Source organism: Pistacia vera, unplaced genomic scaffold (assembly GCF_008641045.1).
Source record: "Pistacia vera cultivar Batoury unplaced genomic scaffold, PisVer_v2 Contig11, whole genome shotgun sequence".
Taxonomy (NCBI): Eukaryota; Viridiplantae; Streptophyta; class Magnoliopsida; order Sapindales; family Anacardiaceae; genus Pistacia; species Pistacia vera.
In genome coordinates, this window is record NW_022195137.1 from 1,807,058 (window position 1) to 1,820,505 (window position 13,448).

General features: G+C 36.0%; 3 protein-coding genes across 3 annotated transcripts; 2 read left to right on the forward strand and 1 right to left on the reverse strand.

The window, feature by feature from the left end:
• Positions 1–1,031: 1,031 nt before the first annotated feature.
• On the forward strand, positions 1,032–4,453 carry LOC116138716. The gene is given in 4 exon segments (XM_031424399.1): positions 1,032–1,180; positions 1,926–2,275; positions 2,359–3,098; positions 3,101–4,453. Coding segments are annotated over 3 exon segments (2,313 nt in total). The 5' UTR covers positions 1,032–1,180; positions 1,926–1,928; the 3' UTR covers positions 4,327–4,453.
• Positions 4,454–5,985: 1,532 nt separating this feature from the next.
• On the forward strand, positions 5,986–7,175 carry LOC116138742. The gene has a single exon (XM_031424430.1). The coding sequence runs from the start codon at positions 6,043–6,045 to the stop codon at positions 6,793–6,795; it is 753 nt and encodes a 250-aa protein (XP_031280290.1). The 5' UTR covers positions 5,986–6,042; the 3' UTR covers positions 6,796–7,175.
• Positions 7,176–10,326: 3,151 nt separating this feature from the next.
• On the reverse strand, positions 10,327–12,756 carry LOC116138724 (pentatricopeptide repeat-containing protein At3g53700, chloroplastic-like). The gene has a single exon (XM_031424409.1). The coding sequence runs from the start codon at positions 12,600–12,602 to the stop codon at positions 10,452–10,454; it is 2,151 nt and encodes a 716-aa protein (XP_031280269.1). The 5' UTR covers positions 12,603–12,756; the 3' UTR covers positions 10,327–10,451.
• Positions 12,757–13,448: the final 692 nt, after the last annotated feature.

Below are 13,448 nucleotides of genomic sequence, written 5' to 3' on the forward strand. Positions count from 1 at the left end.
GATAATATAACTTTCTAATAATCCAACATTCCCAGTAATCTAATATTCTTTGAACCAAACGCCCCTCAGAGTAATGTTACCTTAATAACATGAATAATACTACAGTTATAAACATTTCTTACTAACTTTCTTTCGTAAATATGTTGTGTCAGCTCATAATTGATCAGTTCACATGAGTTTCGTCTATCCAATAACAGATCTCGTCTGATCAAACTAATTACAAGCTGTCACATGTGATTAGTAAGAAGTGTTAATGTGAGGTGTTTGTGAGGTGGATAGTATTGTAATAACATTTAACTATATTCAAATATAGATCAATGATTCTGATCGGAGATGCATATGGATAATTATTACTTAAAATAATAAAATAATAAATTGATTATATGTGAAGACAAGTAAAAAATTATTTTTTATTATCATTAATTAATATGTTTTTTTCCTCATAAATAAGCTAATGACACCAACATATTTGATAAATAGGTCTAATTTTTGTCAAATTAATTTAATCCAACATGTTTAATCAAAATTATCAAGTTTAGTATTTTAATTGACAAAATTACTATAATCAAGATATTCTTCTATTAAATTTTATAAATCAATTTCAAAAGTACTATTACTAATAAGGTAATAGTATAATATAGGATCCACTAACGTTAGATAATTGTCACATCAAATTGACCTAATTTTTTATAAATTTCTCCCTTATTAAGAAAAAAAATTCTCAATTTCTATTTTAAATATAGGAAGATTGACAAAATGAAAGCTACCACTTTAATTAAAGAAAGAAAACAAATAATTAAATTGGAATTATTTTCTTAATTGAATGATTAAATCTATAATTAACTTGAGAAAGTGAACCCATAACCAAAATGGGTCCCTATCCATCCACTTCAATCTGACTTGGCAACAAAATCCACCAAAAATAATAAAATATAAACCCTAATCAAGCTGACGTGGCATAATATTGAATCAAAACCTAGTCATATTTTACATTAATAGTAAAAAATTTAACCCAATTTTACCCCCCCAAAAAAAATTAGATTAAAATTAAAATAAAGCATATTTCTCTCTGTGTTTTTGTGCCTTTTGTTCTTGTTGGTTTAAGTTTTTGTGATTTGGTGAATGGTGAGAGCGCAAAGATTGAAACTTGTGAAACGTCTCTCCTTCAAGTTTATGAAAGGTACAGAGTACGGACCCGAATTTTTTTTTTCCTAGGATTTTCATTTTAATTTGATTTTAGGGTTTTTGTATTTTTGGCTTAATTTGAGCTTTGGAGTGGATGAAATTTGGATTGTTAATTGATTAATTGCATCTTGTGAGGAAAATTTTCTGGGTTTCGCATGTCATGACTAATTTTTCGTTTTTTTTGAACTGTTTTGGGGTTTCGTTTAATTGTTTTTCATTGTTTGGCTGCTGAGAAAATTGAATGAAAAGCGTGAAAGAGGGTACGAAAGTTTTGATTTTCCCCCTTTGTTTTTGGTTAGGTTTATGAAAGTTAGGTCATTTCATGTGTCAATGACTGTAGCAATAGGCATAATTGAGTAAATTTTATGTTTTGTGTTTCTGGGTATTTTGTAATCCAAAGATGGCAAGTTTTGATTTTCTTTTCATGTTGTAACTGATCCTTATATGACAAAAGGGTTTTTTTTTTTGTCGGTTCATATGTTATGAGATTTACAATTTTGAGCCTTTGAAACCTTAATTTTGTCCAAGATAGAAAGTTTAGTTGACTTTTAAGCAAAATGTTGGATTTGGTTGATTTAAGTTCCACTCATGAGCCGAAAAGTTCATTAGTTCAGGGTTTTTGTGATATGAAATGAATTTTATCTGCAATTAATAGTTCAAAAATAGTGTCAGAAATTAGTAGCTTTAACATCTCCAAAGAGTTGAAAGAATTTGGCTTTTTCTTTGCTTGACTTTGTTAGGTCATGGCGGAGAACAAAATTATAGCAATTTGTCAGTTGGGTGGTGAGTTTGAGACTGAAAAGGATGGCACATTGTCATATAAGGGTGGCGATGCTCATGCCATCGATATTGATGACCAAATGAGGTTTAATGAGTTCAAGATGGAAGTAGCAGAAGTGTTTAGCTGTAATGTTAATACAATGTCTCTGAAGTACTTCCTCCCAGGTAACAGAAAAACTCTTATTACAATCTCCAATGACAAGGACTTAAAGAGGATGATAAAGTTTCATGGAGATTCTGTCACTGCTGATGTTTATATTATCATGGAAGAAATTGTTGAGCCTGATGTCTCAAACATGCCTGCCAGTAGGTAGTTTTCTCAATGTCTAAGCTGACAGTTTGTTTCGTATTTTGGATTAGTTGTTCTAACTTTGGTTATTCTTGAGTGTACAGATCAAGCAGAACAACTCTTTCGGAAGCAGTGCCTCCAGTTGATGCACCCCTTGATGTTGTGGAAGACATGGTGGATGATACTAATAATTCTGTCATCCCACTTGATGCATCACTTGATGTTGTAGTTGATACCCACCATATTGATGTTAATCTTGATGATACACAGATCGAGCTCCCAGCCGAAATCTCGCCCATTCTTGCTCTTGTTAATTCCAATGATGAGAAGCATGCGAAAGCTGCCCATCAGTGGCAGAATACTATCACAGGTGTTGGCCAAAGATTCAGCAGTGTTCATGAGTTTCGCGAACTGTTGCGTAAATATGCCATTGCACATCAGTTTGCTTTTAGGTATAAAAAGAATGATAGTCATCGTGTGACTGTCAAATGCAAAGCTGAAGGTTGTCCTTGGAGAATTCATGCATCAAGATTATCAACTACTCAACTAATATGTATCAAGAAGATGAATCCAACACATACATGTGAAGGTGCCGCTGTGACAACAGGGCATCAGGCAACTAGGAGTTGGGTGGCTAGTATTATTAAGGAGAAGTTGAAAATTTTCCCCAACTACAAACCCAAGGATATTGTCAATGATATCAAAGAGGAATATGGAATCCAGCTTAATTACTTTCAGGCCTGGCGTGGGAAAGAAATAGCAAAGGAGCAGCTTCAGGGCTCGTACAAAGAGGCATATAATCAATTACCCTTTTTCTGTGAGAAGATAATGGAGACCAATCCGGGAGTTTTGCCACCTTCACTACTAAGGAAGACTCAAGTTTCCATCGTCTGTTTGTCTCATTTCATGCCTCGTTGTATGGCTTTCAACAAGGTTGCCGACCTCTCCTTTTTCTTGATAGCATACCTTTAAAGTCAAAATATCAAGGTACATTGTTGGCTGCGACAGCTGCAGATGGGAATGATGGAGTTTTTCCTGTTGCTTTTGCTGTTGTAGATGCAGAAACTGATGATAACTGGCATTGGTTTTTATTGCAATTGAAAACTGCACTATCAGCAATACCTTGTCCTATAACATTTGTAGCAGACAAACAGAAGGGTTTAAGGGAGTCTATTGCTGAGATATTTAAGGATTCATATCATGCTTATTGCCTACAATACTTAACTGAACAGCTTATAAGAGACGTGAAGGGACAATTTTCTCATGAGGTAAAGCGTCTCTTGGTTGAAGATCTTTATGCTGCTGCTTATGCGCCGAGACCAGAAGGATTCCAGAGGAGCATTGAAAGCATCAAAGGTATTTCTTTGGAAGCATATAATTGGATCATACAGAGTGAGCCCCAGAACTGGGCAAATGCATTCTTTCAGGGTGCAAGATATAACCATATGACATCAAACTTTGGAGAGCTGTTTTACAGCTGGGTGTCAGATGCACATGAATTACCAATAACACAGATGGTTGATGTGATACGGGGTAAGATTATGGAGTTGATTTATACAAGACGAGCAGATTCTAGTCTGTGGATGACACGAATAACACCATGCATGGAAGAAAAGCTGGAAAAGGAGAACCTAAAAGTCCGTAATCTGCAAGTGCTACTGTCAGCTGGGAGCACTTGTGAAGTTCGTGGTGACACTATTGAAGTGGTTGATATGGATCATTGGGATTGTAGTTGCAAAGGGTGGCAACTGACTGGTTTGCCATGCTGCCATGCTATTGCTGTCGTTACCTGTATTGGACGGAGTGCATATGACTATTGTTCCAGATATTTTACGACAGAAATGTACAGACTAACATATTCAGAGACAGTACATCCTGTTCCCGATCTGGACAGGCCTGTACAGACAGATCCTTCCCAGGTTGCAGTGACTGTAACTCCTCCTCCCACTCGTCGTCCACCAGGCCGACCAACAACAAAGAAATCTGGATCTGATGTAATGAAGCGGCAACTACAGTGTAGTAGATGCAAGGGTCTCGGACACAACAAATCCACTTGCAAAGAGTCCTTGTAATGTTCAAGATACTGTATGTAGGTCATCCATTTTTACCTTGCAGTACATTTTTTTAATAGGATGTGTATAGAGATTCAATTACTTCTTGGCAAATGCATTTCTGAAATATCTATGGTCAATAGATTAACCATGAGTGTACATCATCCCGTCTCTTGGTCACTGCTTCTCCATATAGCTTGCATGCCTAGACACAACAATAATATTAGCACTCAACTTTCTCGGAAATTTTCTTCCTGCCAATGATATTTTAGAGCTTTCTCCTTTTCTCTATTTCTTGTTGTGCTCTCACAGCATCTGTCTTCGTAAGCTTTCAACTGACTGAACTTCTTTGTTCTGGTGATAGGGATCAAAGGACCAGGGACATGGAAATCTCTACGTCTAACAGCCCTTTTTCTAAGGAAATGTAAGACATGTAAACATGTAATTTAGTGTAAAAAAAAAAAAAAAGAATACGCAAGTGCTGCTTTGCTTATTAGTGACGCATGTAGTGCAGTAGTAGTATCTTTTTTTTTTAGTAGCATACTTTTTAACTTAAATTCCTTGGTAGGTTGATACAGTCAATGACCTTGACAATAGTAAAATCTTAGGAAAGTTTGTCTCATCAGTTTATCTAAGCTATGCCTTTCCACTTATCTTGACTAACTGAAGTCACATTCTTGCTCAACGTCATTCTCAGGTTATCGGTATGATTCTCTCTCTCTCTCTCTCTTTGGGACTGTTGAATTTGAGTGTGCTCTCAGAAGGAAAAAAAAAAAAAAAAAAAAGTATGCCCTTTAGTCATTCTCCAGTGGGAATTTCATTTTCATGAGGGGTGTGGTCCTATTCAAATCCATGTCGATAATATCACCAGCTAAAACTCAAGCTTGAGCTTCATTATTTTAAATTGAATGTTAGGTGAAGCTTGTGCAATTGCAAACTTTTAGTAGTTAAACTAAATGTAGTCTTTCGTACATACGTACGATAAGACTAATAAAATCTGCCAGGACGACTAATAAAGGCACGTCTATATAGTATGCATTTATTGGTTGGATGCATTTGTATTCGCGAGAGAATTTAATAATCTAATTTTTATTTTTATTTTTTTTATGATGGAGGGTTATTTGAGTTATTTTATGTATAGTTGATTAATCTTTTGAAATTTTAAAATGGTTAAAATTTAGTGGTTAGTTTTATTAATAACTGATAAAAGGTTCGAATTCAGAATTTTTTAAATAATACATTTTAACAGTTTATCAAACCATTTTGTCACTCCGAGAATATTGTCAAAGATATTCTTATTCCTCTCTATCTAAATACCAATAAATGTATTAATACAATACATTTCACATCTTCTTCGTTGATTATATATGCAACTCTATGCTTTGTTGGTCAAATAATCTCAATCTCTTTTGTAAAACTAATAATTAAAAAAAAAAAAAAAAAAAAAAACAAAAGACCTACCCATCATAAACCACCACCGTCGCCAACCACCACAACATAAACTCTAAGCTAATATTTCAGAATAAATAAATAAATAACATCCGGGTCAGTTTGTCATCACTCATTACCCATTTGAAAACGATATCGTTCCACTCCAAACAAACACGCTCTCTAAACTCTTTCTTCTCCCGCTCAATCTCTCCCTGTAAATCCTTGATAATTAACATTTAACAAAACAAAACGAAAACAAAACCCTAACCCTAACCCTAACCCCAAACCCGGATCCCAAACCCCTCAATGAACCCACCACCCCAACCACAACCGGCACCACCAACCACCACATCCACCTCCGGCGAGTGCGGAAACTGCGGGACGCACATCCGCCTTTTCCTCCACAACGTCCGCCTACGTGGCATCCAGCGAAAGCTCTGCACTTCCTGCGTTCTTCGTCTCCACCCTTCATCTTTTTGCCCAATTTGCTTCACTTTCTACGACTCCAATCCGCCCCACCCCTCTAAACGCCTTTCCTGCGCCAAATGCGCCTCCTTCACCCATTCACATTGCGCCGCGCCCTCGTCACTTTCGTCCCCCTTTCTTTGCCCTCCTTGTTCAGACCCCACAACTTTCAATTTTTTCAAAAATCCCCCTGCAAAAAGCACGAATAAAAACGACATGCCGTCTGAAGATAATAAAAATGTTCATGTAATTGACTCCAAGTCGGGCCCCGTGCTTCTCTGCGCGGCGAGAATTGCTGGTGCGTCGATGGGGAAGGCGGTGTTGGTAGCAAGAATTGAGGCTGAGAAGAAGGCGAAAGAGGCGGCTGCGGCGAGGAAGAGAGCCAGAGAGGCCTTGGAGCATGTGGGTGTTTTGATAAGTAAGACAAATAATAATTATAAAGACAGAAACTTTGATGGGTCTGGCTCTGTTCAGCACTCTGGGTCTGGTAATGCTAGCATTTTTAATGTTAATAAGAAGCAACAACAAAGCGTGTCTATGTCTGTTTCTCCTAAAGAGTTGGTTAATAATGTCAACGTTAATAATAATCGATAGCTACAATTTGTAGAAGAGATCTCGGGATTGAGTCCTATGGAGGGATTTGGCTTGAACTTGTTAGTTCGGAAAAGAAATTTTTAGAAATTGGATAGCTACAAGGTAGAATTTTATAGTTTGAGTTGTTTTGTGTAATGATTGTTTTTACTTGTTCTGTGACTCTTTATAGGTACATTCAATTGTTTATCTTATCATGTGAAGAGAATATAGAGTTGAAATCAGTATTGTGTGCACAGTTGTATATTTTCTCTGCTCTTTTTTTTTTGTTATTATTATTATTTAGTGGGAATATAGTTGTACATGTTGCGAATCTTGCGTGAAACTCTGACGTATTGAGGGGTTAGTTATGTTGTCAGGCACTCCGGCTTCTGGTTTGATCCCACCAAGTTTGGGGTTGAATCCAGTAGGGCCGTTGACCTCACAAAAAGCTATTAGTTTTTTGGTTTCATAATTCTTAAAGNGTTACAAGGTAGAATTTTATAGTTTGAGTTGTTTTGTGTAATGATTGTTTTTACTTGTTCTGTGACTCTTTATAGGTACATTCAATTGTTTATCTTATCATCTGAAGAGAATATAGAGTTGAAATCAGTATTGTCATATTGTGTGCACAGTTGTATATTTTCTCTGCTCTTTTTTTTTTGTTATTATTATTATTTAGTGGGAATATAGTTGTACATGTTGCGAATCTTGCGTGAAACTCTGACGTATTGAGGGGTTAGTTATGTTGTCAGGCACTCCGGCTTCTGGTTTGATCCCACTAAGTTTGGGGTTGAATCCAGTAGGGCCGTTGACCTCACAAAAAGCTATTAGTTTTTTGGTTTCATAATTCTTAAAGCTCATAGGGATCAGCAGAGCCTGAGTTTTGAACTGAATTTCACTAAGTATGGATATAGATACCTGCTTTCAGTAAAAAAGAAAAATAGTATGTCTTGTTTCAATTTTTACACTGTTTTGAATTTAGCATTAGTGTTTGTTATTGTTTATGGTGTTGGTGTTTGATGCATTTAATTCATTGTTTATTGAAACAAAGTTTGGGCCAAGAACCTAGAATTCTTCTTGTGGCGGATACAAGAGCACTTAATTTGGAACAATATTACCAGAAAATAACTTATTTTCTGTTTTACCATGTAAGATAATGAATGAAGAAATGGCTGCTGTGTTTTGAATCCTGGGATGATCCTATTTGCACTGTGATGTATGATGTGCATGCCTAACACTCATTGGATTTTTTATTTCAATTACCCCACCAAATTGTGCCTTGGTTTGAAAGTGTTTTTAAATTGTACTGCCTTGAAGCAAATCTAAGTCCTGCTAGATTGTGTGTGTGATTCTCGCAAGAAGAATTTATTTACTTTGTGTCTTTAGGTTAAGGCTTTGTTGATTTGTTTCATTACTCATTGCTCTAATTTGAAGGCCATTTGTTTCATATCAGCTTGTAGCATAGGTACTCGTATGACTGTCTCAATAATCTTCTAATTACATATTTTGGCATGTTTCTTGCATGGGACCTTTTGCTTACCGCCTCTGTTTCTCCTTAATGGCAAGTTTAAGATAGCCTCATTTTCAGATGGGGCTGTATATCTATTAAGTTTCCTTCACCAGACATGTAATATAATATTAACATTAGTGCAATGTCTATTCAACATTCTTATTCTTTTAAAGCTGTTGAAAATACAACCACTGTAGACATGTTGCCTAGGTGGTCATCTTTCTTTTGTCTTAAGATCTCAGATCGCTCTCTGTTGTCGAAGAACTTTGTTGATTATTAGTCTCCCAATAAGTAGAAGCTGTTGTATTTATGCATTTACCTTTTTTTCCTAGTGTTCAGACTGTTAAGAATGTGTTTTTCATCTGCAATGTTGCCCACAACATCATTTGGTTGAGAGTTTAAATAAATTTAAGCTTTTCTAATCGTAGCTATTTTTTCTAAGCTTTTCTGGCACTGTGTGCACGGAACTATCATGTATAGTTAAATTCTGTCTCGTGGAATATGAACATAGCATTCAGGCGTTTTAAGTTTGAACTTGATGGTTCATGATGTAGAATCCTTGTTTCTGGTTTTATTTGTCTGTCGAGTAAATATCTACATTGTCAATTTCAACAGCTACCTTATTATCAAGGCAGCCATGGATTGTCAACGGCTACCTGGTTTAATGTTTTGTCCATTATCTTAATTTGACATGATGTTTCAATTTGGTTGAGCAAAACTTGTGCTTTATCTCTCTTTAGCTTTCAGCAGATTGATTGTTTGAGAATTCTGTAAGAATAGGTGATGCATATTGCATTTGTTAATAAAGTGCCTTGGTGCATCTGTATCATGCAGTTGGATTTTGAAAATTAATCATCCTGCTTTCCCTCATTAATCAGCTTGGCCCTGAATTTCCCTTACACGTTTGAATGGTTATCAGTTTACAATCCAATCAAGATTTCTAACGAAAGCAGTTACTGGGATGTATTAATTCATACAATGGCTGGTTTTCAAGTACTTTTGACTTTTGAGTTCCCTTTTCTGGGTCAATCTATGATCCAAACATATAAGTTATTTATTTGCATGTCAGAATTGAGATAAATTACAGCTTTCATTAGTTAATAATAATATTATTGCTTTACATCAATTTGCCTCCTCAATCTATCATTTCAATTTCCATTTTGTCATTGAGAATTTCAGCTCATAAAGAATTGTAACAACTCCGCACTCTTCAACCAAGTTGATAAATTCCAGTAAATGTTTCCATCAATGACTAGAACAATGCTGGCGAAAACTGCTTGTGTGGCAGTAGACAGTGCACTTGATTTAGTCACTTGTAGCCAGACAGAATTCAACAGCACTGTATGAACTTCAGCTGCTTAATAATGGTAAGCAATTTTATGGCCTACTGGTTGCAATTCCAGACTTCCAGGCTCAGACGCTGATTATAATCTTTCTGCCCCCTTCATGCCACCCAAAAAATACGATTCCAAAGCTGGGTCTGACAGACAGATTGATACCAATTCAAACTTATTAGGGTACTGCTTGATATCTGTGAAAGGAAAATGAGTAATGTTAAGCTTCTGCATTGGAAGGGAATTGAAAATTTTCTTCGACATTTTATCCAATATATAAAAACAATTCTAAATCATACGGGAAATTCATGAGGCTAAATATAGACAATAATGTAATGGATCATAGGATCGTTTTTCAGATATTGACTTTAAGTCGAATTAAATACCCTAGCTGTAACTTTCATTGATATCAAGTATGACTTACAGTAAAAGGAGATTTCACAAGTGCATGTCGAACATATTGCACCATAATAAAAATGAAACTGACATTGCAAGAAATAAAGAAAAGAGCCAAGCACAAGTACTTAACAAAAAATGCAGTGCTTCAAAAAGCTAGAGATGTCACACCATTTATGGAGATTTCAAAAAATATGTTTCTTTTGAGGAATTTACAATGCAGTGGCATCATGTCACAGATTATAAGATGACTGGGAAAAGAACAACTAACCTGGCATGTCTACAATCAATTTCTTTTAATTTTTTTTTCTCATGCAACTCTGACCAAAACTGCGAAATTAGATCCCCGAGAAGCTTAGATCCGTCAAGGCGAGTTTTCCACCAGGGTAATTATGAAACTTTCTAATGACAGCTTCATTGTCAAGTATGGGAACTGGTCATGTATTTCCCAATCCCTCGGCCAGTATGTTGCTAACACTGTCTTGCATGGAGTCTTCATATGCAAATGTTTCACCATTTGTATCTTTTGTGACAAAAGACCCAACCAACAGTCCGTGAGTTGTAGCATCTGGTACCCAACCTTTTTCTAACATTAGATCCAATAACCGGGAAGCCTCAACTTTTAGACCCTCTTTCCAGAGGCCATTTATTAGTACGTTATACATTGATGAATCCAGAATATCACTATAGGAAACAAGTTTATCAATCCCTGTTAAAACCATGCCCAACTGAGAATAATTAGCCAAACAACACAATAGAGTATGCATAGTTTCCCTGTCAGGCACAAAACCTTCGTTAACCATCAAATTGAAAAATAAAACAGCATCCTTAGTTCGATGTTGTGCGCTCATGCTTTGTATGAGGATGCAATATGCTTCCACATCAAGAGCACAACCATCCACCTGCATTTGTGACAGTACTACCATAAGTCCTTTAGCCCTTTTTAATTTAGACAATCCAAGCATGATTTTGGTGTAAGTTAAAGTAGTATAAGAAGTATGAGAACTGTAAGCCAAACCCCGTAGCCTAATTGCTTTATCTACTAGCCCCATGCCACACATGCTGCTTATCAACTTATTGAATGAAGAAGAATTGAGGGAACATCCATTCTTAGACATGTAGTGAAACACCTCAGCAGCCTCAATAATCTTTCCTGCCTGGCAAAGGCCTTCCACTAGCTCCAAGTACGATACAGAATCCAGAACCCAACTTTTGATACAACCTCGACGGAACACCTGCAGAGCATCCTCATACTTTCTCAATCTAGAGTTGCCTACAACAAGAGCCGAGTATGTGGCACAGCCAGGAAGCATGGAAAATGTAATCATTCTACCAAGAAGTTCATTCGCTTTCCTTATCTCCACATTCTCACAAAGCCATCTGATTAGAATATTCCAAGAATCACAATCAGTAATGTTTCTCTCAGCCATTTTGTCCAAAATACTTTTCGCCATAGAAAATTTACCAGCATTGCAGCAACCTTCAAGCATAGCGTTGTACGGAGAAGTTATGTAACCACATTTGTCTTCCAAGAAATTCACAGACTCATCAAATTTTTCTATTGCACAAAGTCCTACTACTATATCAACAAGCACATCAACAGCCGGTGTTATACCAATTTCTGTCATCTCTTCAAGAAGATTATTTGCATCATCTAATCTATGGTTCTTACACATGCATCTAATCAACTCCCTATAAGTCAACTCCTCCGGCAAAAGATTTGAAGCCCTCATCATCCTGAACAATCGGATTCCCTCCTCTAGTTTATTTTCCCAACAAAACAATGGTATTATACAGGTATAGAAACTCAACTCAGGCTCAAATCCAACATCAAACATCTCACCTAAAACGATAACCGAATCATCCACTCGATTGCTCAAAATAAGACCCTTTATTACTATCTCATAACTCCTACTATTAGGACTACACCCTTTCTTGTTCATTCTCCTAAATTGATCCAAAGCAGACTCAATCCTACCAGTTTCAAACAAAACCTCCAACAAAAAGTTCAAAGTATCAACATTTGGCACAACTCCTGCTTTCACCATCTCCTTATAAATAAATACCACATCCTCAAAACCTCTCTTCTCCTTCACAATGGCACCCAACACAACATTAAATACATCAACTGAGGGCTTAAAACCACCCAAATTCATACTCACAAGAACCCTTATTGCCTCATTCACCCTACAATTTTTAACAAACAATTCAACTAATGAAATAAGAGCTTCTTTTGCATTTGGGCACTTATCTTTTACCATATTTCGACAAAACCCCTCCATTTGTTCAACCTTTCCAGCCAAACCCAGCTTCAAAATTATCTTACAATAAGTGTCAGCAGTGTGTTGAAACCCTTTTTGGAGAGATACCCATTTGAATATCTTCACAGCAGAGTTTACGTCACCGGTGGTATCCAAAACCCGGATAAGATTATCCGGGCATAGCTTATTCCTTAAAGATTGAATTTTTACTTCAAAATCAGTAAGTTGGAGTGTATTAGCACACGAAAGTGTAGAAATAGATGCAGTTAAATTGACCCATCTGAGGATTTTGTTTGAAAATGTTAACGATGAAAGCTTTATAGCCATTGAAGGAGCTCATGAACAAGCTATGACAATTTAACATCACTCAAAACAAAACCCTAAAAAAATTGAAACTTGAAATAAGCAATAAAAGGAAGCTTAATCACTGACCTAAAAGTGATTTGAGATTCAATCCGGGAATTTAGTATTTTGTTTCTAAATGGGAATTCCTGCGTAAGTTTGTGACTTAGTTCTTGGTATTTTAGTTGTTGTCATTTGGGTTAGATTTGGGTTAAAACTGGGGAATCAGGCCCATTGGGCTTTTCTGGGCTGCATATCTAGCCCAATAAATTTTTCACAGAGGCATTTATGTGAGGTTATCAAGAATATCAAGAATGTTATTATCATAATTATTTTTAGTTAATATTAACAAACATTATTAATGGCAACTTGACAGTATTTTTTTACATTAACTGTTAGCAAGGCACAAATCCGACATGTCTAATTAGGATTAAGGTTTATCTTAATTGTAATAATTTTCGGTGTGTTGACAAACTCAAACGGCCAGTCAAGGTTTATCAACCCCCCGCTTGTGTTATTTCAGCCTTTAATTTCTAAATTTAAGGATTGAACCGGTTCGATAATGTTATTGAACGAAATAGTAAAGTACCATAATATTCCAGTATTTACGATATGAAACTCTTTGTCTTTAATAATATTATATGTTAACTAATTGCAAAATGTGATGATAAAAATTGCCTCTGTACATTACAAGAATACCTTTCAATTTTACATTTGGTAATTTAATAAGTTCAATGCAAGAAGTAACACTATAGATGATAGATCAACACCAAATTTGTTATTTTTCTCAAGCTCAAAAACCCTAAAATTGAGATCAGATTAACACAATGA

Bases quoted from the DNA above. Each gene is read 5' to 3' on its own strand.
- LOC116138742 (XM_031424430.1), top strand. From the start codon at position 6,043: ATGAACCCACCACCCCAACCACAACCGGCACCACCAACCACCACATCC.
- LOC116138724 (XM_031424409.1), bottom strand. From the start codon at position 12,602: ATGGCTATAAAGCTTTCATCGTTAACATTTTCAAACAAAATCCTCAGA.